At 42.5% G+C, this 27,027-nt stretch overlaps 1 protein-coding gene across 1 annotated transcript in view; it reads left to right on the forward strand.

Annotated features, from left to right (window-relative positions):
* The window catches only part of AVL9 (AVL9 cell migration associated), a 124,377-nt gene that overhangs the window by 82,320 nt on the left and 15,030 nt on the right, over positions 1-27,027 (forward strand). The window contains exons 6-10 of the mRNA XM_068236580.1: positions 684-750; positions 6,701-6,741; positions 9,139-9,177; positions 11,858-11,927; positions 20,877-21,391. Coding sequence (XP_068092681.1) covers positions 684-750; positions 6,701-6,741; positions 9,139-9,177; positions 11,858-11,927; positions 20,877-21,391 — 732 coding nt within the window. The remainder of the gene's footprint in view (positions 1-683; positions 751-6,700; positions 6,742-9,138; positions 9,178-11,857; positions 11,928-20,876; positions 21,392-27,027) is intronic.

Genomic DNA, 27,027 nt, shown 5'->3' on the forward strand with positions numbered 1-27,027 from the left:
AGGGACGGACTAGCAAAAACGAATGTATAATCGATCTGAACAGCCATCAAGCCTACCAATGGCTCGATTAGATGGATAAAGAGAGATAATATCAAACATGTTCGATCACTAGTCGTTCGTTTTTGGGGTCTATTAATCGAAACTATAATGAGATTATGACTATTTTCACATACGTTTTCAACACTCGATTCGTTTACCGAACGAATCGAAGGTTTAAACGAAGGCAAAAACGAACCGTGTATTCCCAGCATTAGAATGCATTTGAAAACAAGCCCAGTAGCTACTGATCAATTAACTAGCTGCTTGTACATTAACAGTCAGCCACTGGGTAGGATTGACATGTTTTTTATGTCAGTGGAAATTTACATGCTTATTCACATTTATAACTCCTCTCTTCTGTTTATACTGGTGCTGGTTAATAATTAAAACATCATAAAAAGTAACGGCCAAGGGCTGGTTCACTAAGTGCTTGTGATTTGAGAAACTCTTACTAATGTTATGCTATATGTGTTCTCACTTGGGCAATGTGATTTTGTAAAATCACTCCTAGCATTTCATTAGCAAGAGCTTTTCAAATCACTGGAACTTAAAAAGTTTTTGCAGCGTTAACCAGCCCTTAAGTTGAGTGTTACCTTGTTAATTTACTGTGCCAGATGATAAATTATTTCCATTTATCTTTTTAGGAACTTTATGAACATATGAATAGCTCTTTAGGAGGAAGTACATTAGAAGGGTCACAGCTATATCTGGGTAAGTTTGGTTTATCTTTCCAGTATCAGATGTGTGCTTAGATTTGTTCAGTCAGGTTACTGGCCTTGATTGCACAGAACATAACTGCAAGGACTTGACTGCATGAAGTTATTTTGGCTGCCAGGCATTTAAAAGTCCACTTCAAAACAGTAACAGTAACTTGTGGATCTAAAACTATTACGTTGCAATACAAATGTGTGTGTGTGTGTGTGTGTGTGTGTGTGTGTGTGTGTGTGTGTGTGTGTGTGTGTGTGTGTGTGTGTGTGTGTGATCTTTATCTGGTCAATTCAAGTTTAGCAATCATTGTTTTTCTGACTGATTGTAACAATTAAAAAATCTGGCCAATGTACCACACCTACATTGAATTTTTCCCCAATCTTGAATAAAATAATTGAAAGCTCAGAAAAAATGTATTGGAACTTAAGTAATTGACTATCCATCACACACCATACAATTCTTGATAAAGTTGGTCTGAAATTTCCAACATGTCCAATCTCCAAAAATCGAGAAAAAAAACGGGAAATTCGGTTGGATTTATCGATCGAAAACAAAGAAAAGCTCTGGATTTTTTGGGACAACCGAACAAATTAATCGAATTGCTGAAAATTTAGATCTTTTAATTGTATGATGTGTCGCCACCTTTTAGACTTAGCAACTCCTGCTCAGGAAATGCTTTTGAAAACAAATAAAATCCTGAGAATCCCCCATGAGGAGATGGACCAGTCCAATACCTGTCAGTTTGGTCAGATTTTACCTGCTTACTTTTTTCGCTATAATGGTTCTTTAATTGAAAAAAAATGCAGCTAGCTTGAGTATTTGGTGCAGAATTTGGGGAATGTGTGCTTGGCAATGCTGGCAGAGGATTTTGATCCTTGGAATACTGCAAGGGTACTAAAAAAAAAAAGAGTTTAACTTCTAAACGCCCGCTCCAGGCAAATTGGCGTGGATGCGGCAGCAGCCCCAGGACCGCTCAACACCAATTGGTATGAAGTCCTGGGGCGGGGTTTTGCAGGAGATATACGGCAGCGCTGTACTGGGGACAGCCGTGTGACACAGCTTTCCCCCTGGGAGGCACAGGAGCGATTGGCTGTCATTGGCTTATGCCTATGACAGCCGATCGTGGCTGGCGGGGGGAGAAAGGGAGGGATTGGAATAATAAAAAAATAAAAAATAGTAAAATTTATTATTAAATAAATAAAAAAATATAAACATGCTGGCAGGGATCAGAGGCCAACGAACAGAAAGCTCTGTTGGTGGGCAGAAGGGGGGGTATTACTTGTGTTCTAAAGTGTACGGCCCTGCTGCGAGCCCTTAAAGCTGCAGTGACCTAATTTGTAAAAAATAGCCTAGTCACTGAGGGGGGTAAAGCCTGTGGTACTTCAGTGGTTAACTTACTTGGGGCTACTAGTTCTTTTTCACTATGCACTGCTATGGAAAAAAATGCGTACTAACGCATACCAACGCATTAAGTGTGAAAGGACCCTTAGGCCCCGTTTACACTTAATCAGTTGCTGTCAGTTATAACTGAAAGAAAACTGAATTTCAAAGTAATGCCCATGTTTTCCTATGGCGCGGTTCCCTCTACAGTGTTCTCCCCAGAATTTTTTTCTAGCCGGGTGGCATGAAAAAGTAGCAAAGTGGCATGCAAAAATAGCTGGGTGGGGTGAGATGAGAGAATGGAAGGCCGGTGATTTTCTGCACAACTCTGGTTACAACAGAGGAGGAGGTGAGCCGCTGACAGCCGGGTGCTCGCCAAAACTAGCCGGGTGGAGCACCCGGCTAAAAGAGCCTGGGGAGAACACTGCACTATACACCATCTTCACTTCTCAAGGTGCAGGGGACAACCCTCCTGCAGAACCCTTTAACTTGGCAACGGAGCATTACGCTGACACGGAACCTGGTGTAAAGGAAAGCCAGGACTTTCAGCTTTTTAAAAAGGGTTAAACCTTGGTAGTGGAGCAAACAAAACTTAAACAAGGAACTGCCAAACTCTTCAGACTGTATAATACGTAAGTACCCAGTACTTCTTTAATTGAGTATGTAATGTATATTTGCATTTTCTATAATGTCAGTGTTGACTGGTTGTTCCCCTTTATCTCCTTTCACTTGTTTTGTAACCCCCACATTTGTGTTGCTGTGTATAACACTGTACTATAGTTTTACTATGCACAGACTACATGTACAAGATGTATTTTTGGTTACAAGTCTACTGTATATTATGACCAATTTATTGTTCAATAAACTTCCTCTCTTTGGTTAAAAGAGAATAAATAAAATGTACTTCCAGTATTGAAAGTTAAAGTGTATCTGTAGGGAAAAAGTGCAGATACGGGCTAGCCTCCTTGGGAGGGGGAAACCTCTGGATCTTAGAGGCTTCACCCATACTCTTCCACAGGCCCGTTCCTATGCCGAGTCTCCCTCAAAAAATTGCTTATCGGCACCTTGCCATTCAGGATTAGGCAGAAAAAGCTGAGCCTGATCAGGTCTGTGCTACTGCCCATGCACAAGCTGTCTGTGTAGTAACATGGACCCAATCGGGCTTGGCTTTTTCCGCATTTACCCATACTATCAAAAGTGAAACAGGTTTGTACCATCATGTTTATTTAATATTGACACTAGACTCAGCGTTTCATTAAAGTGGATCCGAGGTGAACTTTTACTCATTGCATAATTGTGTTCATTTACTATTGTTTATAGGGCATTCCTCAAGCCAAATACTTTTTTGTTTTAATACTCTAATTCCCTATAAACTGAATAAACCACGCCCCCAGGTTTTCAGAGAGCCTTGTCAGTAGCAAGGGCTCATGGGAGCTCAGTCTGGGCAGGAGAAGGTGTTACTAGCCATTGATTTCAGAGGCAGAGGGGAGGAAAGGGGATTAGGTTTTTTCACAGGCTGAGTGCTCAAGATACGGATAAGCCTGCCTCTGTGTAATGTTTACAAACAACATGGCTGCTGTCGTATCACAGGAAGAAATAATAATTTTCTATTAAAGCTGTTTGCAGCTAGATTTACTGTGTAAACTATCTAAACTTTAGATAAGATATATAGACAAGTTACTTGTTATAGTTAGTTTTTCATCTCGGATCCGCTTTAAAAATCTACTTTTGTACCAAAAACAGCTATTTTGAGGCTTTGTGAAAAGACAGCTTTCCGGATGTTTTGGTGGTCAATGAAATATGTATCAGGAAATGGACCTAGTAGAATCCTCCTCCAAAAACACTGTGCCCCTATGTTTATTACAAGTTACTTGGGGGTGGTCAGTAATGTCAATAATTTTTAGTTGATGCAGGATTTGCAAATTTATGCAGCTGGAAAATGTACCATTTGAATCCTGCTGAGCTAGAATTTCTTAAACAGTAGTTTTTATTAAGGTTTTTATGAGCTAGAATTTGATTGCTCCATTTTCAAGCTGCATAAATTTGTATACAAAATTGTATATTCCTGCATCAACTCTTGAAGGGAACCGGAGATGTTATAATAGGGCCAATTTATACTTACCTGCAGCTTCCTCCAATCCCATGAGGACCGTGGGCTCCCTTGACATCCTCTTCGGCTCCTCCGTTCTTGTGCTATGCCTCCTGGTAATCCGACTGAGCCACGCTCTTCTGCAAATGCACGGCCTGCACCCTTCGTCACCCTTCTGCTACCGGGAGCGTTGTAGTACGGCACAGAATGCTCCCAGGCACGGGAGAATGGCAGGGGCGCGCGTGGCCGAGCCGTACATGCGTAGAAGCCCAAGACTGGCAGTGACTGACTGGATTACTGGGAGACATAGCGCCAGAATGGAGGGTCCGAAGAGGACAGCCTGGGAAGCCCACAATCCTCATTGGGCTGGAGGGAGCCCCAGGTAAGTATAAATAAGGCACGGTGTACCATCTCAGGTACACTTTCATTAATGCCATCTCTTGACCATCCCTACTTGTAACAACCACTTCAGCGTTCAGTCCTTTTTCACCCTATGCATCCGAGCAATTTTCACCTCCCATTCATTCGCCAATAACTTTATCACCAATTATCATGATCTATATCTTATTTTTTCCGCTACCAATTAGGCTTTCTTTGGGTGGTACATTTTGCTAAGAATTATTTTTTTCAAAAGGCATTTTAACAGAAATATTAAGAATTTAAAAAAATCATTATTTCTCAGTTTTTGGCCATTATAGCTTTAAAATAATACGTGCTACCATAATTAAAACCCATGCATTTTATTTGCCCATTTTTCCCGGTTATTACACCATTTAAAATATGTCCCTATCACAATGTATGGTGCCAATATTTTATTTGGAAATCAAGGTGCATTTTTCAGCTTTGTGTCATCACTATTTACAAGCTTATAATTTAAAAAATATTAGTAATATACCCTCTTGACATGCATGTTAAAAAGTTCAGACCCTTAGATAACCGTTTGTTTTGGGTTTATTTTTTCTATTGTCATTTTTTTTTTTTTTTTTATTTGGGTATTTTTTTGGTGTAGGAGGTAAACAGTTAATTTTAAATGTAATGTATTGTGTTTTGTGTGGAAAAAAATGTATGTAAATGTAGTGTTACTATTTGGCCACAAGATGGTCACAGTCATTAATTTTTAATTCCATCCTGGAAGCAAGCACTCTCGCTTACAGGAAGTATGAGGAGGATGTGATTTTTTTTTTTTTTTTCCCCAGAAAGACAGCTTTCTGTCTTTCTACCAGGGACTTAGATCAATGAATGGGAGCTAAGTTTCCTTTCATTGATCTCCAGGATAACGGGGACGGCACAGGAGCGTGCAGCAGCCTTTTGGACGTGACAGTCACATCCAAAAGGCTAAAATGGTTAAGGATAAATGAAACTCAAAAGCTCTTTTTTGCATGATTGGGCTGTAAGGTGGAATGGATCACTATGGATTCCTGCCCTGGTGAGGGAACAACCTTTTAAAATTCTACCAGGGTCTTAGAGATAATGTGAACAGAAAGTACTATAACTTCTCCATCACCAGCCAGTGATTCCTCCAACGAACAGTTTGATGGAGTAATTCAGTTAATCGCTGTCTCAGACCGTTTTTCTCCTCTCTCACTGCAGCTGTCGTGTTATGTCACTCGCACGCTGCACTGTTGGCCTTCTCGGGGTAAAAAAAAATAAGGAACCATCAATTAACACTTCCAAATCTGTTATTAATCATTTTAATCATTTAGGCAGACACTACATTGCCTTAAAGGGAAAATCTGTGTTTCCATTCAGGACAATGGAAAATCTAAACTGGAATCCAGTATTTCACGTGTAACAAAAATATATAATGGAGAGGTTCTTCTGATACAAGAATGCCGCATGGCTGGTTTGCTGGACTTTTTGTTTTTGCTGTGTGGATGTGCGCCCTCTCCTGATTTGGAATTATCACACAGCCAGAGGTGTAATTAGTGGAGTGCAGCCCCTGTGATCGCCAGGGGGGCCCCGAGCTGTGGGGGGCCTCAACTACTAACCTTCCTTTCCTCCGACACAATGAAATATATATTACAGATCAGGGTTTTTTGGGCTATAGTTGTTGTTGTTATGGCAGTGTTTCTCAAACCTGTCCTCGTGACTCCCAAACGGTGCATGTTTTGGAGGCAGCCTCACCTATGCACAGGTGGGGTAATTAGTGTCTCAGCTACATGGAATTCACCTAGCCGAGACACTAATTACCCCACCTGTGCATAGGTGAGGTTGCCTGCAAAACATGCACCGTTGGGGAGTCACGAGGACAGGTTTGGGAAACACTGTGTTATGGGTTTTAAGATCATGATGGCCACACTTGTTTTATGACTCTTGTGATATGGGCCACAAGGCTGTGAAGGGTATCAACGGGAGGCAAGGGGAGGGGTGTGAACATTGGGGGGCCCCATCATCGTTTTGCAGGGGGCCCCATGAATAGTAGTTACACTGCACACAGCACCAGCTTGATTTGATATTAGAAATATTTTTTTTCTTCATTCCTAGGCCTTTCTCCACGCGATTTGATCCTACAGTTTAGGCACAAGGTAAGACTTTTTTTTTAAAAATGTTTAATGAAAACCTATGTCAATTCACTATGTCTGTGTAGAGCCTTAAATCTATTAACCACTTAATGACAACTGGACGGATATATTTTGTCCAGTGTAATTGTGGAGAGTGCACCACCATTTTGTTACTAAATGAGGCACATGTGGTATCATATATGGTGTGTCTACAAGCTGTGACCTACGTCACATTAAAAAAAAAAAGGTAGGGACAAACTCAATCAAACATAAAGTCCTTTTCAAAATTATGATCAAACTTGGGAAAGTTTTAGCAAAACTACAAGAGACATATGTGGTATTATTTTAACTGTGATAAGTAGTAGCATAGAGTTTAAAGAGTTTTAGGGTTGAGGCCCATGTCTTGTGTATTCTTTTTAGTCACAAAATGAATCAAAAGAAATTACATTTTTACATATTCTGTACCAAAATAAGACTTGTGAAATGAAAACAAAGTGACCGAATATAAAAGAAAAAACATATATTGTTACTTTAGGAACCTAACTTTTTAAATGTGTATGCCATGAGGGTATATTACTATTATTTTTGCAAATAAGGTCTTGTAATCATCAATATTGTACAATGAGAAGGCAAAAAACTGAAAAAATACCTTTATTTCCAAATACAATATTGTCACCATACATTGTACAAGGAACATCTAAATGTTGTAATATCTAAGACAACAAGAAAAATTTGAGAGCCCCGAATAGTGTAATAAGAAGTAAGAAGTTGCTCTCTGTAGATCGGAAGAAAAAGGGCAGAAACACCCATCCACCAGGTGGATATTCAATGATTTGTGTATATAGAGGTACCAGAAAGTATAAAATATATTAAAAACAATTTAACAATTGACACTCATTCAGCTGCTCTTTGTGGTACTTTGCCTAAGGAAACGGGCGACAGGCCCACGAATTGCAGATTTTATTGGAGTAAGAAATAAATGTTGAATACGTTTTAAAGATACATTATTGTTGTGCCATCTATGGGGAGGGAAGTCCACCAGAACCCCCCTTTTTAATTAGTTTTTAATATATTTTATACTTTCTGGTGCCTCTGTATACACAAATCATAATCTAAATGTTGTAATAACCAGGAAGGATAAGCAAACAAGATTAGTGTGTTCAACTTATAGTTAGCACTGTTTATTGTAAAGCTATAATGGATGTAAATGGGGAAATAGTGTTTTGGGGTTTTTTTTCTCCCCCCCCCCCCCCCCCCCTAATTTTTCCTTTAAAATGCATAGAAAATAAGGTGGTTACTAAACAAAATTATCACACATTAAAAGCCTAATTTTGTCCTGAAAAAAAAACCATATAGAGATCATTTAGGTGTGATAAGTAGTAATAAAGTTATTAACGAATGAATAGGTGCAGCGCTGATATGTGAAGATTGCTTTTGTCCTTAAAGAATATGTCCAGGCAAAAAAAAAATATGCTTACCTGGGGCTTCCTCCAGCCCCTGGAAGCAGTCCTGTGCCCTCGCTGCAGCTCCGAAGGCTCCAGGTCTCCTTCGACTTTCCGGGTCGGCTTCTTGTGCGCTCCACCGCGCGAGTCACGTGGTAGCGCTGACGTCATTAGGACTGTGCTGTGCAGGCGCATGCACTGATCAGCCGAAAATCAATAACTTACTTCCTGTCCAGCAAGGAGCACATCACTGTTCAGACCACGGAGCTATGCATATTACCCAGTCAGTGCACTCTGCTGCGGGGTAATGTCCAAGGCTAAATGGTGCCATGTGGTTGTCCTGCAGTGGCCTCCCATGCCGCAGGGCAGTCACACCACACCATGTGTGGAACCAGGCTAAGGCTTAGTAAGTCAGTTTATGAGGTGTTAAAGTAAGTACTTGGCAGACAGTGGCCACTCTGCCTAATGTAATCCCATTGCCGTGATTTTTCAGTTTTCTGCCTCATGGTTACAGTAATAATAAGCTTACAGTGCAAAATCTATTGCCATGATTTCTGCTGCACTGGGCTGGGTGGAAGTTTTATGGGCAAAATGGGAACCATGGTGTTTCCACTTCATAGACTCTTTTAATCTTTGGATCAAAGTCATGGAGCCAAATACAGTATCATCCATTGTTTGCTTAGCATGTAGAAGTCATCTGAATACACTGAATGTTGGTCAGAGCTTATAAACGGACCACTTGCTGTCCTTTCTGATTTCCTGTCACCATCCAAGGAATCGTTATGTTGACAATTTTCTTATATATATATATATATATATATATATATATATATATATATATATATATATATATATATATATATATATATATATATATATATATATATATATATAGTGTGTGTGGCCAACCTGAAAACTAAATTTTACTGTATAATATTTTTGGTTTATTATACTGAAAAATATTTTGTTTTGTGCACAGGTTTTAATTTTGTTTAAACTAATTCTTCTTGAGAAAAAGGTAAGACTTCATTGTGCACTTGATGATTACTAAGTATATCACGCTTGCCCAGCCTCATATGCCTCCTATTTAACCAATGAAGCTTCACTCACATATCCGTATAACACAACTGCAGGCTTACTGTAATCAGCAGGTTCAGTTACTCTCACTAACACAAATGACTTTCGTACTAGGATCGGGTTCAGTTATAGGAAACCTAAGGGATAGCTCTCTGTCCTTGTTAGCGCTAGGGTTCCTGCATGGAGTTTGCATGTTCCCTGTTTCTGAGTGGGCTTTCTTCACATTCTGGCTTCCTCCCACATCTCAAAAGCATGCAAACAAGTCAATTTGTCCCCCCCCCCCCCCCCCCAAATTGTCCGATAGTTACGATAGGGACATAAGCTATGGCTACTGTAGAGATTGAACTTCTTTGAGGGACAGTTGGTGACATGGCTAGAATATCTATTCTTTAAATGGATGATGTAAATCCTTTATAATAAAACTCCTAAGTCCCTGCGTACACCAGTCTCTGCGTAGCATTATCCATGCTTTTTGCGGCAGGTGGCGGGCGCACGCGTACTTGAAACACAGACCTAGAGCCTGTTTTTAAACGGGCTTAGGTCTACTAGTACTATATAAATGCATAATAATACGACTTGTAGCATGTGAGTTTCATATCTCCTTGCATCCTATGCAAGTTACCATGCACTTTGTTCAAACCTGCCTGGAACGTTGAACTAATCTACTTATGCATTACAAGGTAAACTTTAGACAAAGTGCCAGGAGATTGGTATTGCGTTTGTTGAGCTTCCTTCTGCACCATGCATCATTTATGGCCTCAGTGCTTCACTTTTTTAACGTTTGAAATAAAAATGAAAAATAAAATTGACAAAGCATTTCCCTTCTCCCCATGCAGTCTGGGATTGCCATCTCAGGTGTGAGTTCACTGTCTGGGTAATACCACCCTGCTGCAGAAGGGAGGCAGAAGACCCACTTGCAAAGCCCAGTGTCTATATCAAATACAAGGGATGTATTCCCACTCGTGCCTGGAGGGGTGTAATCCATTTAGGAGGGAAAACTTATGGCGGAATCTGGAAGTCTTCCCTAATGAGGGAATCCCCAGATATTTGCTTCCAGGATAAAGAGGGTATTTAGAATAAAGGGCAAAAATTAATGTTCTGAACTCAAGATTCACTCAGAGCAAGCTGGCATTCTAGGAGCAATAAAAGCAACTAGGAACACTTCATGCTCGCTTTGTCTTCTGACTGGTGTTGGTGGAGTAGGGTCCAATTCAAATTGGAGGGATCCACAACTGGTGAATTGGACTAGCACAAAATGGTGCAGTCCATTTTGGAAGCCAAGATACTTATTTTTCTTTCTTTTTTTTTTTTTTTTTTTTCAATCAAGTATAATTTTTCAGCCTAGTAGATTTTATTGTTACTAGAGTTCCAGCTTGCTGTGAGTGTTTTGAGTGCAAAGGGTTAATGAATAATTGTATGTAAATTGACCACTCCCCTCAGCAAATCCAAGTTCCAGAAGGCTACCCTTGCTTGAAGTAGAAGCAAGCAAGGGTAGCCTTAATGTAAATGTTTATATTAAATAAAAAAAACAAAAAAAAAAAACAATAAAAAGCTTTATTAAAAAAATATTCTAAAATATTTTCCTTCTGTTCCTTCTTTCTTCTTCTTTATACTTGAATCCTCTTGATGTTGTCATCTCCTGTATGCTTCTTTCCTTTTCCAACTTTTTCATCTTTTAACTTTTATCTTCTCCTGCTTCTTCTAGTCTTCAGTTCTTTTTTGCTTACAGGACCTTTGTTGGGCGTCGCTGGAATACTACCAGGGATCTTTGAATCCTTTGCCAGCATTTTCAGTTCATTCAGTGATCGAGCCAGTGAAAATCCTTCTAAGCACAAGCTGGGAATGAATCCTATGTCCTTGACTTGGGCAAGTTGGAGGGCTTTGCAAGAGAGTGGAAAGACTTCTGCCTCCCTCTTGCAGAGCCCCCTTCATGTTATGGATCATGTTGGCTGGAATTGTTCAGGCAGAAGAGCTTCACACTTGCTGGCTCAGCTGTTGCAATACCAGCCTACAAGGGAGAGAAGAGGTTAAAGATGCTGAGGATTTTTTTTTTAACTTCAAACAATAAAAGAAAATAAAAAAAGGTGCAAACCCCCTCTCTAAAATTAAGCAATATGTCTTGTTACCTGATCAAAGTAGGAGATAAGTGTGTTTATTTGCCATCATTTCTGATGGTAAACATAAACTCCCCATATCTAAATTCACTAAATGAATCAGATAGAAAAGAAAGTCGGGATGATAAAGGCATTCAAACAATTTTTTCACTCTGCTAAGCAAGCTAATATTTGGCCTGCAGTGCAACTAATGCTAGGTACACACGATACAATTTTCTGGCCAGATCGACTATTTCCAACACATCCGATCTGAATTACGAACGATTTTCACATTGATTTTTCTATTCACTGGAAAATCGATCAGAAATTCAGTTGGAAATCAGATCGGACATGGAAATAATCAATTTGGCAGGTAGATATGCCAGAAAATTGTATCGTGTGTACCTAGCATTAATCTCTTTCCACGAGTAAAGCAATTGCCAGCCCTCAATCAGACCTGACATCTTGGGTGGAAATACATGGATGGGGACTAACTAGTCATTACCTATCTCTCTTAATTTCTTTTAGGTTCTGTTTTATGTTTCTCCTGTGAACAGACTTGTGGGTGCTTTGATGACCGTCTTGTCACTATTTCCAGGTGATATATTATTCACTGTATTTTTCTTTCAAGCTGAAATTTTCTGCATATAATATTCTTCAACATTTTTTTTACAAGTATTTACTGTTTGGTATTAATAAAATTTGATTTTGGGTGTATTGAATCTCTCACAAATTGTGATCCTGAAATCTTTTGCAGCCAGAACCCATCCAGTGCACCACGATGAAATCACAGTTAAGAGGCAGTTTAAGGTTTCCTTTGGCCTGAACTCATCCAGTTGAATGATTTTGACTGATTGTTGCTCTCTGATTTCTTCTATTCACATAAACGTGTTGAATGTTGGTTTGGGGAAAAAAACTGCATTCTGATTGTTCTTAAATATTGATACGTGCAATGTCTGCCTATGACTTAAAGTGGACCTGAACTCTTGCACAGGACAAAAGGAAAACAGAGAAATGCACCCTGTATGTATTAAGAGAATTTAGCCTGTATAATTCCCCCTCATTTGTGTCTAATCCCAAGTTGTAATTTGATCTCTCCCCTGTGTCACATGACTGCCATGGCAGAGATGACAGATAAGCTCATTTGAAAGCACAGGATGTTAACAATATGTCTGCTTCCATGAATCAGGAAGTAGAAACTACTATAAAGGGTATTATGCTGTTTATCTTTTAGAGCAGAGAGGATGTTCTGCGTCCAGGTCCGCTTTAATAGTTCGTTTTCAGTGGTTATCTGAGTTTGTAATGCCAGCAGCCATTGTACTCTGGAATAGAGATGGCCCGAACGGTTCGCCGGCGAACTTCCAGGGGTTCGCGATCGCGGAGAAACGCAAACTTTTTGCGGAAGTTCGGTTCGCCCCCATAATGCACCATTAGGGTCAACTTTGACCCTCTACATCACAGTCAGCAGGCACATTGTAGCCAATCGGGCTACACTCCCTGCTGGAGCCACTCCCCCCTAATAAAAGGCAGGCATCGCCGGCCATTTTACTCACTTGTGTGCCTGCAGTAAATAGAGAAGGGACAGCTGCTGCTGCTGCAGACTCTCATAGGGAAAGATTAGTTAGGCTTTTGTAGGCTTGTTAGCTTGCTCCTTGCTGATTCTTATTGCTAAAATAGCACCCACAACAGCTCTTTTGAGAGCTAATCTTGTTCTTGTGATCTATTTTTTTTTCTGTGTGTCCCACTGACACTTGTGTTGCATAGACAGCCTTGATAATTCATACTGTGTGTGTGTGTGCCACTGCCAGGCCCAGCACATTCAGTGACTACCTGTGTGTGTGACAGGTGCACATTGTCATACCCATTACTGCATATACCTACCTACCTGTTGTTCACCGTGCACCTACCTACCTACGTGAGTTGAGTGCACGCAGTGTCCCTGTGCCTGTCCGCTAGGGTTGCTCGGAATTGCAAATTTCCGTTCCGCGGTAATTCCGCATACCGCCGATCCGAAATTCCGCTTCCATTTCAGCGGTATTCCGGAGCTGTTCCGCGGTATACGGAATTCCGTCGAAAACATTTTAAAATCTCTCTCCTCCTCCTCCCCATCCATCCATCCATCCTATAGGGAATTGCAGATTTTCAAAACTGCTTATATACCATAGCTGGGATTTGAACCCAGGACTCAGTGTGTAGTAGGTATCTGTCTTACCCCTAGACCATCAACCACACTACATGCTACACAGTAGCATCAATTCAATAGAAAAAGTTTCTATTGAATTGATCATAATGGTAGTATGGGTAAGACAGATACCTACTACCATGTAGTGTGGTTGATGGTCTAGTGGGTAAGACAGATACCTACTACACACTGAGTCCTGGGTTCAAATCCCAGCTATGGTATATAAGCGGTTTTGAAAATCTGCAATTCCCTACAGGATGGATGGATGGATGGAGGAGGAGGAGGAGGAGATTGAATTCCGTTTGAGAGGTATAGCAATTCCGTTCCGACTACCGGAATCGGAATTAACCTAATCCCGACCGGAATCGGAATTAAGAATTCCGCCGAATTTACCGAGCATCCCTACTGTCCGCTACCTGTCTGTGTGTGACAGGTGCACATTGTAATACCCATCACTGCATATACCTACCTGTTGTGTTCAGTGCACCCACCTCATCACTGCATATACCTACCTGTTGTGTTCAGTGCACCCACCTCATCACTGCATATACCTACCTGTTGTGTTCAGTGCACCCACCTACCTACGTGAGTGCATACCTGTTAACTGCACCTGTGTGACTGCACATTGTAGTAGTCAAGTCAGTGCATACCTTTTACTTCATCCTCCCCCCCCCCCCTTGGGTCAAGGGTCCACCTGACCACGGATGCCTAGTCTGCCAAGCACGGTCAGGGCAGGTACATAACTTACACAGCCCATTGGGTCAACCTGGTGACCGATGGCAAGCAGGGAGTACGTGGCTGTGCAGCAGACCAACTTGTGACACCTCCGCGGCTTGCAGGCAGGCCTCCTGCCACCTCCTCTCCTCCTGCTAAATCCTCTTCGCTGTTGTCCTCCTCCTTGGCTGAGTGGCACTTCAACTCTACTGGTGCTATGATCTCCTCTCCAGCTACACAGCCCCGTCTCCCCAGGGCCTATGCTGCATGCCAGGTACGACAGTGTCACGCCATATTAGACATGTCTTGCCTCTAAGCGGAGAGTCACACTGGACCAGCTCTCCTGGCTGCTCTTAACAAACAGGTGGATCAGTGGCTGACCCTGCACCAGCTGGAGATCGGCAACGTGGTGTGTGACAACAGCAGCAATCTCATTTCTGTGTTGAATTTGGGAAAGATGACACATGTACCTTGCATGGCACATGTGCTGAATCTAGTCATTCAAAGATTTGTGTCAAAGTACCCAGGCTTAGAGGACGTCCTGAAGCAGGCCAGGAAGTTGTGTGGGCATTTCAGGCGGTCTTACACTGCAATGGCATGCTTTGCGGACATTCAGTGGAGAAACAACTTGCCCGGTGAGACGCTTGATATGTGATAGCCCGACTCGCTGAAATTCGACCCTGGTCATGTTCTTTCGCCTGCTAGAACAGGAGTAAGTACCTGTACAATTACAGTAGAAGGACACAATCTGGGGAGATGGGGATGTTCTGGCCCCCGAACTGGACACTGATGCGAAATGCATGCAGGCTCATGCAGCTGTTTGAGGAGGTGACCAACCTGGTGAGTCACAGTGAAGGCACCATCAGCGACTTGATCTCATACGCTTACTTCCTGGAGCGTGCCGTGTGTAAAGTGGTGGATCAAACTGTGGAGGAGCGTGAAGAGGAACAGTTACGGCAGGAACAGTTGTGGGAGCAATTTACATCAGAATCAGATGTTACCTCAACTCCTGCGGCAGCACAGAGGGGGAGGAGGAGGAAGAGTCGTGTGGGGAAGAGGAGTCAGGCTTGGATGATGAGGAAGGTGTTTCTTTGGAGGAGGAGGAGGCGGCGGCAGAAGAACAACCGCAGCAGGCGTCACAGGGGGCTTGTGCTGCTCGACGTTCCCGTGGTATTGTTCGTGGCTGGGGGGAGGACTTACCTGACCTCACTGAGGAAGAGCAAGAGGAGATAGATAGTACTTCTGCATCCAACTTTGTGCAGATGTCGTCTTTCATGCTGTCCAGCCTGTTGAGGGACCCCTGTATGAAAAAACTCAAGGGGAATGAACTGTACTGGGTGGCCATGCTACTAGACCCTCGGTATAGGCACAAAGTGCCGGACATGTTACCAACTCACCAGAAGGCAGAAAGGATGCAGCACATGCAGAAGAAGCTGGCAACTATGCTTTACAATGCGTTTAAGGGTGATGTCACAGCACAACGCAATAAAGGTACCACTGCCAGTAATACTTCTCCCATGTCCACGCAGGCCAGGACAGGATGCTCCAGCGATCTCATGGTGATGTCAGACATGCGGACATACTTTAGTCCAACGCCTCGCCTTAGCGCTTCCGGCTCCACCCTCCACCAATGCCTGGAACAGCAGGTAGCCGACTACCTGGCCTTAAGTGTGGATGTAGACACTGTGAGCAGCGATGAACCCTTGGACTACTGGGTGCACAGGTTTGACCTGTGGCCAGAGCTGTCCCAATTTGCCATCCAACTTCTGTCTTGCCCTGCCTCAAGCGTCCTGTTAGAAAGGACCTTCAGCGCAGCTGGAGGCATTGTCACTGAGAAGAGAAGTCGCCTAAGTCACAAAAGTGCTCAGTACCTCACCTTTACCAAAACGAATGAGGCATGACTCCCGGAGGGCTACTGCCCGCCCAAAGACTAAGTCCGTCCCCACACACAGCATCTCTGTCTGCAGGCCGCTTGACTGCCTTCTCCGCCACCACCAACAGGGTCCAGGACTCCAAGCGGATTCCTGAATTTTTAAGGCCGCTGTTAGCAGCGGCCGCTATACTAATTTTTCTGGTGCGTGTACATGCCTGCCTAATTTTTCGGGCTGCACTGCAGCTGCAACAACAAAACAAAAGGCATGTACATGTGCCCATTCCCCTTCGTGATCATTACCTTGCCGCGGTGAAGAGGCTTGCGTATCACAATGGAGCAATGACCGCCGGCTATATGAGTGTCTCGGGGGGTGGCACACCAAAGATGATAAGGTCGTTGCTTCATTGTGGACAGACCAAATTTGGTCTGCTGGACAGTCACTGTTGTTCTATCATTGAGCTACCACAGCCCGGCGACCATATGGGCTTGAAAACTGCCACGGCCTGCACTCTGGCCATGGTGCGCACCAGTCCAGCACGGCTGTCACTACGCAAACAGCTTTTTGCGGTGCGTTACACAGTGAGTTTGGTGTGTCAGTGTGAAGCAGTACTCTAATTACTCTCACTGATTGATGTATACACATGCAAGATGTTTTAAAGCACTTTAGGCCTGCAGTTTAGCATTCAATGTGTTTTCGGCCCTTTAAAACGCTGCTTTGCGTCCAATCCGGATTTTTCCCGGGGACTTTTGGCGTGTATCCCACTCCACCATGCCCCCCTCCAGGTGTTAGACCCCTTGAAACCTCTTTTCCATCACTTTTATGGCCAGCATAATTTTTTCTAGTTTTCAAAGTTCGCCTCCCCATTGAAGTGTATTGCGGTTTGCGAAAGTTCACGCGAACCAAACTTTCGCGGGTGGTTCGCGAACCGAAAATCGGAGGTTCGGGCCATCTCTGCTCTAGAACAGCTTTGCATTCTTGAGTGACAGACAGGAGTTTAGACAGAAGATGTCCTGAAATAACAGGAGGTCTGAGGCAATTTTATTTCAATAGAGTGCTATTTCTGAATGGCAGGGAGAGGGGTTTTGAATCAGGCCACCTTGCTATGGTAAATATATTTATCTAAATTCAGTGTGCCTATTTTGTTATTCTTCTGTGCAGAAACATTGATAAAAGTCCTTCTTGAGCACATTGAAATTGCAGTCAGTAGTTTCTAGGCATTTTAATAAGCATTTGTATTGCGTTTTCCTTGCTTGGCATACCAGAGAGTACCAGGGGCAAGGACAGGCATGAATAAGCCTTTAGCACCACACTAAACATTTAGATTGATAACTCCACTTTTACTAAGGTAAAGATCTCCCAGACAAAAACAAATATATAGTTAGATATAAGCGTATCCAAACCTTACATAGTTATTTGGGTTGAATGTGTTTAGGAGGGATAGAACAGGGAAAAAAGGTGGAGGGGTTTGTCTCTTTGTTAAGAATTCTTTTACAGCTGTCCTCAACGATAAGATGGAGGAAGATTGCGAAGATGTGGAGTCCGTTTGGGTAAATATTCATGGTGGAAATAAAAGTTGCCAATTGCTTATTGGGGTATGCTACAGACCACCTCTTATTAATGAAGCTGCAGAACTGCAATTACTTCAGCAGATTGAAAAAGCTGCAAGTAAAAATGAGGTCATAATTATGGGCGACTTCAACTTTCCAGACATTGACTGGGGTATTGAGGCTACCCATTCTGGTAAAAGCAGCAGATTTCTGGCAGCACTACAGGACAATTACTTGACTCAAATGGTAACGGAACCAACTAGGGGGAATGCGTTACTGGATCTGATCATTTCTAATAGACCAGATAATGTATCAAATGTGCAGGTTCAAGAACATTTGCGAAATAGTGATCACAACATAACGTTTGATCTGGTGACTGATAGGCCACGGGGCAGCGGGACCACTAAAACTATGAATTTTAGAAAAGCAAAGTTCAATCAAATTAGACAGGCACTAAGTTTGGTGAACTGGGATAATGTACTACAAGGGAAGGACACTGAAGGGAAATGACAAGCTTTTAAACGTATTCTCAATCAATATTGTAGTATGTATATCCCATATGGAAACAAAATGTCTAGGAATAAAAAAAGGCCTCTATGGATGAATAGAAAGGTTAGGGATAAAATGAAGAGGAAAAAGAATGCCTATAAGGTCCTAAAACAGGAGGGGACTGAGGCTGCACTAAGCAATTATAAGGAGTGCAATAAAAATTGTAAAAAAGAAATTAGGCTGGCAAAGATCGAAGCTGAAAATCAAATCGCTAGGGATATCAAATCTAACCCAAAAAAGTTTTACAAGTACATCAACTCTAAAAAAAGAAAGGTTGACTGTATAGGAATCCTAAAGGATGAGGGTGGGAACTCAATGGTGGATGACCAAGGTAAGGCAGAGTTATTAAATGCTTTCTTTGCTTCTGTCTTCACAAAGGAAACAGCACTGTTGCAAATTACAGAGGCAGAAGAGTCTCAATCTTCTAACTGTAATATTAAATACTTAACGCAGGAAGAAGTAAAGGCAAGACTAAATAAATTAAAAATAGACAAGGCACCTGGCCCGGATGGCATGCATCCTCGGGTCCTAAGAGAATTAAGTTCAGTTATAGCTAAGCCCCTTTATCTTATCTTTTGTGACTCTCTTGCAACTACCAGAGTCCCAGTGGATTGGCGTACAGCCCACGTTTTCCCATTATTTAAGAAGGGCAAAAAATCTGATCCAGGAAATTATAGACCTGTAAGCTTAACATCAGTTGTATGCAAACTATTTGAGGGGTTACTAAGAGATACTATGCATGACTTCATAGTAGAAAATAATCTTATTTCTCAGCATCAACATTGGTTTACTAAAGACAGGTCCTGTTTGACTAACATGCTCAGCTTTTATGAGGTAGTGAATGCTAATATGGATATTGGGAATGCTGTAGATGTGATATACTTGGACTTTGCAAAGGCCTTCGACACTGTTCCCCACAGAAGTCTGGTGCAAAAGTTGAGGATGCAAGGACTGGGGAAGAGTTTGTGTGCATGGATAGGGAACTGGCTAATGGACAGAAAACAAAGAGTTGTGGTCAATGGATCGTACTCAAAATGGGAGACTGTTAGCAGTGGGGTCCCACAGGGGTCTGTACTGGGTCCAGTGCTCTTCAATTTTATTTATTAATGACCTAGTAGATGCAGTAGTGAGCAATGTTGCTATTTTTGCAGATGATACAAAATTGTGCAGAATCATCAACTCTCGGGAAGATACTGTCATATTGCAACAGGATTTGGATAGGATGGCTATATGGGCACATACATGGCAGATGAAATTCAATGTTGACAAATGTAAAGTCATGCATTTTGGTCGTACCAATGGTCTAGCACCATACAAAATAAATGGGATACAGTTGGGAACATCAAACTTGGAGAAGGACTTAGGAGTACTCATCGACAACAAGTTAAATAATCATACTCAATGCCAAGCCACTGCAGCTAAAGCGAACAAAATTTTGGGATGCATTAAAAGGGAAATAAAAACTCGAGATGCTAGCATAATATTGCCCCTGTTTAACTCTCTAGTAAGGCCACATCTGGAATATGGAATTCAGTTCTGGGCACCACATTACAAAAAAGATATTGCAGTTTTAGAGCAGGTACAGAGACGAGCTACAAAATTGATACGTGGGATGGAAGGTCTCGCTTACCAAGAAAGGTTAGATAAACTGGGTTTATTTAGTCTAGAGAAAAGACGCCTTAGAGGAGATCTAATTAACATGTATAAATACATCAGAGGGCAATATAATAGCTTGGCGGATGAGCTTTTTGTCCCTAGGCCTTCTCAAAGGACTAGAGGACATGAGATGCGCATGGAGGAAAAACGTTTTAGCCATTTATTTAGGAAAGGGTTCTTTACAGTAAGAGTGATTAAGATGTGGAATGCATTGCCACAGGAAGTCGTTATGGCAAACTCTATACCTGCATTTAAAGGGGGCTTAGATGCTTTCCTTGCGTTGAAAGACATCCATGGCTACAATTACTAGGTTATGCCTAATGATGTTGATCCAGGGATTTTATCTGATTGCCATCTGGAGTCAGGAAGGAATTTTTCCCTTTTGGGGCTAATTGGACCATGCCTTGTGGGGGTTTTTTCGCCTTCCTCTGGATCAACAGGGGTATGTGGGGGACGGGCTGGAGATGTACTTTGTACTGGTTGAACTTGATGGACGTATGTCTTTTTTCAACCAAAATAACTATGTAACTATGTAACTATGAAAAAAGACATCCATCCATCGAGTTCAACTATTTATCAATGATACTTGTTTTTACCTAAAAAAAGAAACTTGGAAAACTAATTTTGACTATAGTTATTAACCAAGCATAGAACAGTGGGTCCACTATCCAATTATATATCCCTGTATGCCCCTCTGTGTAACAATTGCCTTTTTTGCCAGTGTATGTGTAACCCACCATTATATGCAATGTAGCAAAGCTTGATTGGATAACCGATACCTTCTGCCAGCCTAAATGCTGCTTTGATGCGGATTACATTATCATGATACAGTTCGGTTATTTTAGATCTCAAAATGTATTTAATTATGTAAGCAGGATATGTGCTGTGTGTTTTTATGTTTGCTTGGAATTTAACTTTTCTGAGCAAGTAGACCTTGACATTGTATCATGGATTAAAGCAAAATATTAGTGATCGCCCTTGGTGATATTTTAACTTTGCTAATACTGAATTTTCTTTTTCTAAAGGCATGATTGAGCATGGACTCACAGACAGCTCTCAGTACAGGCCTCGGCAAAGTATAGCAGATGAAGGGGAAATGTCTGCAGCTCCAGCATCTCAGGACAATATTGCTTCAGTTCTTTATGAGAATTCAAATTCCAAGCATGAGAACGGTGAATCAAAAAATGACAGCTTGATAGGGGACATGAAATCAGATACCCCAGTGTCTGAGCATGGAGTAGAAACCAATGGTAGTATTGAACATCTGAAGCCTCCCTCTCACACATCTCCTGAGTCTATCGAGAGTGATTGGGAGACACTGGATCCAAGCATCCTAGAGGAATGTATTCCAGGAGATGAAGAGGTGTGGAATTTAGGCGTAGGACATTCTGAGAACCTTAATAATGATGCCATCACTTCAGGAAGTGTCCCCATTACAGTTCAGCCTCAGTCCAAAACAGGGCAGGCACTCTTTGTCCCTGGGCTGATATCTGGCCTAGAAGAGGACAAGTATGGAATGCCTTTGGCAATTTTTACTAAGGTCAGTATTAGTCAGACATTAAGACTGAAGAGCACAATACTCTTTAATCTGCAAGTTTCTTCAGTAATGAGTAATATCATCATGTTACATACTTCATGTAACATGCTAGATTACAGTTTTGATGTATTGAAAGGTAAGATGTATATGTCTCAAAAATGTTTTTAATTTATGTAACAAAATATTGGTTAATCTGTACACCTAAATGAGCTTCTGGGAGCTTTTTATCCTGTATCTATCCTGTATTTATTATATGCAGTATGTTGAGTTTCAACAGTATGTATATATGTGCAGCTCAACCAACACCAGACCACTCCTACAAGCATATAGTAAACACCGGTAAATATGACTCAGAGTGACTGGGTTAAAGAATTTAGGAAAAGGAAAGCAGAACCCATCTGCACCCAGGTCTCACTTCAATGAGTCATAAACACAAGGATATGAATAAAAATTAGCATTTATTAATACAATTAAAAAACTTAATATTGATCATACAGATTATAGGTGATCTGAATGTCTGGGCAGCTGGGGGAAAAAAGATGTATCAATATGCAGCAGCAATTATACAGTAATGCAACATGTTTCAAACTGAAAAGGAAAGCACTTTCAATTTTTTGAGGAAGCCCATAAGGCTAAAAGGTCCTACAATATAGGGATGCTGGGATGCAGAGAAATATGATAGCAACAAGAGTTGTCACAAAGTTCCTGACCAAAAGCAGGCAACTGATGATACTATGGCGTTCCTGTCCACAGGCAGAAGAGTATGTAATAGCAGTAATCAATTGGCACAAAGTTCCTGACCAGTAGCAGGCAACTGATGGTATTATGATGTTCCTGTCCAGAAGCAGGCAACTTGTTGTTTAGAATTTCTGTCCGTAGACAGGCAGTTTAGTAATTTTGAAGGATCGGTAGTTGTTTGTAGGCCAAGCATGGGCCCCAGTTTCTTGATAGATAAACATAATGACACCAGATGTACGGCTCAGACTTCCTGTCCAAAGGCAGGCACTTATATGTCAAAAGAATGTCAAGCTGTAATACTTAGTACAACATGTCCATGAAACACAAGGTCTGGCAAACAAAAGCAATCCAAAGTCCCTGTCCAGAAGCAGGCAACTGTAGTAATCACTGTGATTGATTTGGGTGGTTCAAATGGTGTCCACCTTTAGTATGTTGCGTATTATAATCATAATCCTTGCATCATATGAAACAGATAAGGCATCCATAGGATCAAATAATAGCTCAATATGAGTGATTTGTGAGCAGTCCCAATATGAGGCAATGAAGTAGGCCTCAACATAGATGATGAGAACAGGTTTGTAGTGCTGTTATAAGCTTACGTGTCCTTATGTGGATGCCAGATGCCAAACTTTTTCCATGAAGAATGATGAATATTGCTGCAGTAATAGCCTCCCCAGGCCGCCCAGACCTTGTCTACCGGTTTCGCCGAAATATTCGGCTCATCAGGACACAGACCGCCAGGTATGTATGTCAGGAGCCGTCTCCATGCGCCTTAAATGGCGTCTACGACGAGGAGGCCCAAGCCGCGTGACTTCCGTGGGTGCGGCTTCTGCGCTCCAGCGTGGTCCGTCCAGCCGGAACTGACGCGTGCACGCACGCCCAATGCGTACATTGCGCCGTTCCAGCCGCTAGCCTGGCAACAAAGGGAGCTGGCTCAGGGGCCGGCCAAGTCTAGCCGATCCCGCCCCTCTCCTTACCAGGCTAAGTGCCGGGCATACAGCGAAGCAATGGAGCAGACACCAGAGAGAAACAAAAGGGAAGAAAGGAACACATAGACATTGGGAAAGGAGGGAGGGAAAGGAAAGAAAAATAGAGCCAGCTCCAAAGAGACGCCCCTACCCGGCACAACGGACTCTTAAAGGAGACTCAACCTGAAATGGTTAAACTATTACAAATCAAGATATCACATGAAACTTACATAAATATAACAGAAATCATAAACATATATAATCAATAGAGATATCTCATATCAAGAGAACCAATTCAGCATGATAATACTATAAAGAAAAATTTGCATATACATAGAACAATGCTATAAAACGAAAAAGCATAAAGAAGGACTGCCAAGACATGTAAAATGCAGTCCTAAATATGGGATGCTGCGGGTGGCCCCCCCCCCCCCCCCGCCCGACCTATGGGCCCCAAAAGCCGGCGGAGGGGGCATCAGGCCACCCACCCCCGAAGCCCCCCCCCCCCCCAAACCCCACCCAGCCCCCACCCAACCCCCAGATCCATACAGTCCCCCTTCGTAAAGATGTAGTTGTATGTGATTTCACAAGAAGGGAGCATATTTTAAATTGTCATTAAGTCCTGGAGATTTCGTTGCCTTAAGGTTATAGATCCAACGACATTCACATTGTGTCAGGATCTTATCAAAGTCACCTCCTCTCAGGGGTGGATGTATCCTATCCACAGCACTGAAGGAGATTTTATTGGATGGATTCAATTCGCATGCTATGACATGTCTCGACCGGGGAGCCAAAATTGTGGCTCCCCACATCATTGACATGTTCATAGATACGACGACGTGAATTCCTGGTCATTTTGCCTATGTAGAAGGCGCCGCATACGCACCAAAGTACATATACGACACCCTCTGTGGCACAATTGATAAAGTGTCTAATTTTTACAGTCCGATTCACATGTGGGAAGACATTAAGTCGACCCACTTTGATGTAAGGGCACTGATTGCAGGAGCCACACCTGTAGATCCCCCAATCAGTGCATGGATCTCCACGTTGGTCTCCCTGATAGTGGCTTCTGGTAAGTTTATTTGAAATGGTAGGAGCTTTCCTAAATGTCAGTTTAGGTTTATCTGAGACACACTGGCGTATCCTCACATCATCAGTGAGGACATGCCAATGTCTCTTTAAAATTAGTGTCTTTGTTGAGATGGTATTGAAGGATCTGGACTCCATTCACATTCAGAGAGGCAATGACAATCTTACGACTGCCCAATTTGAAGCTTTACAGGAACTATCGCAGATGTCACAGATCACGATAAAACCCTCTGATAAAGGGGGCAATGTCGTGATCATGGACAATGAACAATATGAGGAAATGTGCCTGCGTATTCTGAGGAATCGCGAATGGTACTCAAGGGCCTCCGCGTCCAATGTAGTGAGGGACCAGGGGGTGCTCTTCTCTATCATTGACCATGCAGCTAGTCGGAGTATTATTTCTCCACAAACGGCTGCGTTTCTCAAAATCCAACATCCTATAATACCCACATTCTACGTGTTGCCCAAGGTGCACAAATCTCTGGTGCACCCTCCGGGAAGACCGATCATATCGGCCTGTGGTTCTTTGACAGAAAATATAAGTAAATATTTGGATTTTCATCTACAGAAACATGTGCAGACATTGTCTTCATATGTACAAGACACCTCCCATATGCTTCGGGTCCTCGATGGGGTGTGTGCGCCACCTGGTGCCCTCTTAGTCGCATTGGACGTGGAGGCCCTTTACTCAAGTATACCCCACAGTGGGGGGCTCCGCACTGTGGCTAGATACTTAGATACTTTACCACGTACAGAAAAGGACCATTCCTTTTTTCTACTTCAATTACTGGAATTTCTACTTACACACAATCATTTTGTGTTTGGCACCTCCCACTACCTTCAGGTGCAGGGGACGGCGATGGGGACAATGTGTGCCCCGTCGTACGCTAACCTGTACCTGGGGGGGTGGGAGGCAGATATATTTTCCAATGATGACATTGTCGAGTACCTGTGTCACATTGATGTGTGGCACAGGTACATCGACGATATTTTTATGCTGTGGACAGGAGGCGAGGAACTCCTCCTGGAATTTGCGGAAGTATTAAATATCAACACTTTGAATTTGAAACTGACATGTACATTTGACAAACTTTCAATACCCTTCCTTGATCTTCAGATGGGGATAGGGGAAGATGGGATGATCACTACTAAATTGTATTGTAAGCCAACGGCTTCTAATACAATATTACATGCAGGAAGTTTTCATCCTGCACATCTGATCAACAGTATACCTGTGGGACAATACCTGAGGGCCAGGAGAAATTTCTCCAGCTTGGAGGATTTCAAGCTGGAAGCAACAGAATTAAACTCTAGATTTAAAGCTAGGGGCTACTCGGGGTCATGCATTAAAAAGGCCCACAAAAGAGCAATGGACTGTGATACTCTAATTGCTCTAATTGCTCAGAGAAAGTCTAAGAAAGGTAACGGCTTCCTCGAGACCGTCCCTCTTATCACCAAGTATAATAAACAACAGGATCAATTTTATAAAATTTTAAAGAGACATTGGCATGTCCTCACTGATGATGTGAGGATACGCCAGTGTGTCCCAGATAAACTTAAACTGACATTTAGGAAGGCTCCTACCATTTCAAATAAACTTACCAGAAGCCACTATCAGGGAGACCAACGTGGAGATCCATGCACTGATTGGGGGATCTACAGGTGTGGCTCCTGCAATCAGTGCCCTTACACCTTGGGTGGGGTTTGGGGGGGGGGGCTTCGGGGGTGGGTGGCCTGATGCCCCCTCCGCCGGCTTTTGGGGCCCATAGGTCGGGCGGGGGGGGGCCACCCGCAGCATCCCATATTTAGGACTGCATTTTACATGTCTTGGCAGTCCTTCTTTATGCTTTTTCGTTTTATAGCATTGTTCTATGTATATGCAAATCTTTCTTTATAGTATTATCATGCTGAATTGGTTCTCTTGATATGAGATATCTCTATTGATTATATATGTTTATGATTTCTGTTATATTTATGTAAGTTTCATGTGATATCTTGATTTGTAATAGTTTAACCATTTCAGGTTGAGTCTCCTTTAAGAGTCCGTTGTGCCGGGTAGGGGCGTCTCTTTGGAGCTGGCTCTATTTTTCTTTCCTTTCCCTCCCTCCTTTCCCAATGTCTATGTGTTCCTTTCTTCCCTTTTGTTTCTCTCTGGTGTCTGCTCCATTGCTTCGCTGTATGCCCGGCACTTAGCCTGGTAAGGAGAGGGGCATCCCTCGGCTAGACTTGGCCGGCCCCTGAGCCAGCTCCCTTTGTTGCCAGGCTAGCGGCTGGAACGGCGCAATGTACGCATTGGGCGTGCGTGCACGCGTCAGTTCCGGCTGGACGGACCACGCTGGAGCACAGAAGCCGCACCCACGGAAGTCACGCGGCTTGGGCCACCTCGACGTAGACGCCATTTAAGGCGCATGGAGACGGCTCCTGACATACATACCTGGCGGTCTGTGTCCTGATGAGCCGAATATTTCGGCGAAACCGGTAGACAAGGTCTGGGCGGCCTGGGGAGGCTATTACTGCAGCAATATTCATCATTCTTCATGGAAAAAGTTTGGCATCTGGCATCCACATAAGGACACGTAAGCTTATAACAGCACTACAAACCTGTTCTCATCATCTATGTTGAGGCCTACTTCATTGCCTCATATTGGGACTGCTTACAAATCACTCATATTGAGCTATTATTTGATCCTATGGATGCCTTATCTGTTTCATATGATGCAAGGATTATGATTATAATACGCAACATACTAAAGGTGGACACCATTTGAACCATCCAAATCAATCACAGTGATTACTACAGTTGCCTGCTTCTGGACAGGAACTTTGGATTGCTTTTGTTTG

This window comes from Hyperolius riggenbachi, chromosome 5 (genome assembly GCF_040937935.1).
Source record: "Hyperolius riggenbachi isolate aHypRig1 chromosome 5, aHypRig1.pri, whole genome shotgun sequence".
In the NCBI taxonomy this organism is placed as follows: Eukaryota; Metazoa; Chordata; class Amphibia; order Anura; family Hyperoliidae; genus Hyperolius; species Hyperolius riggenbachi.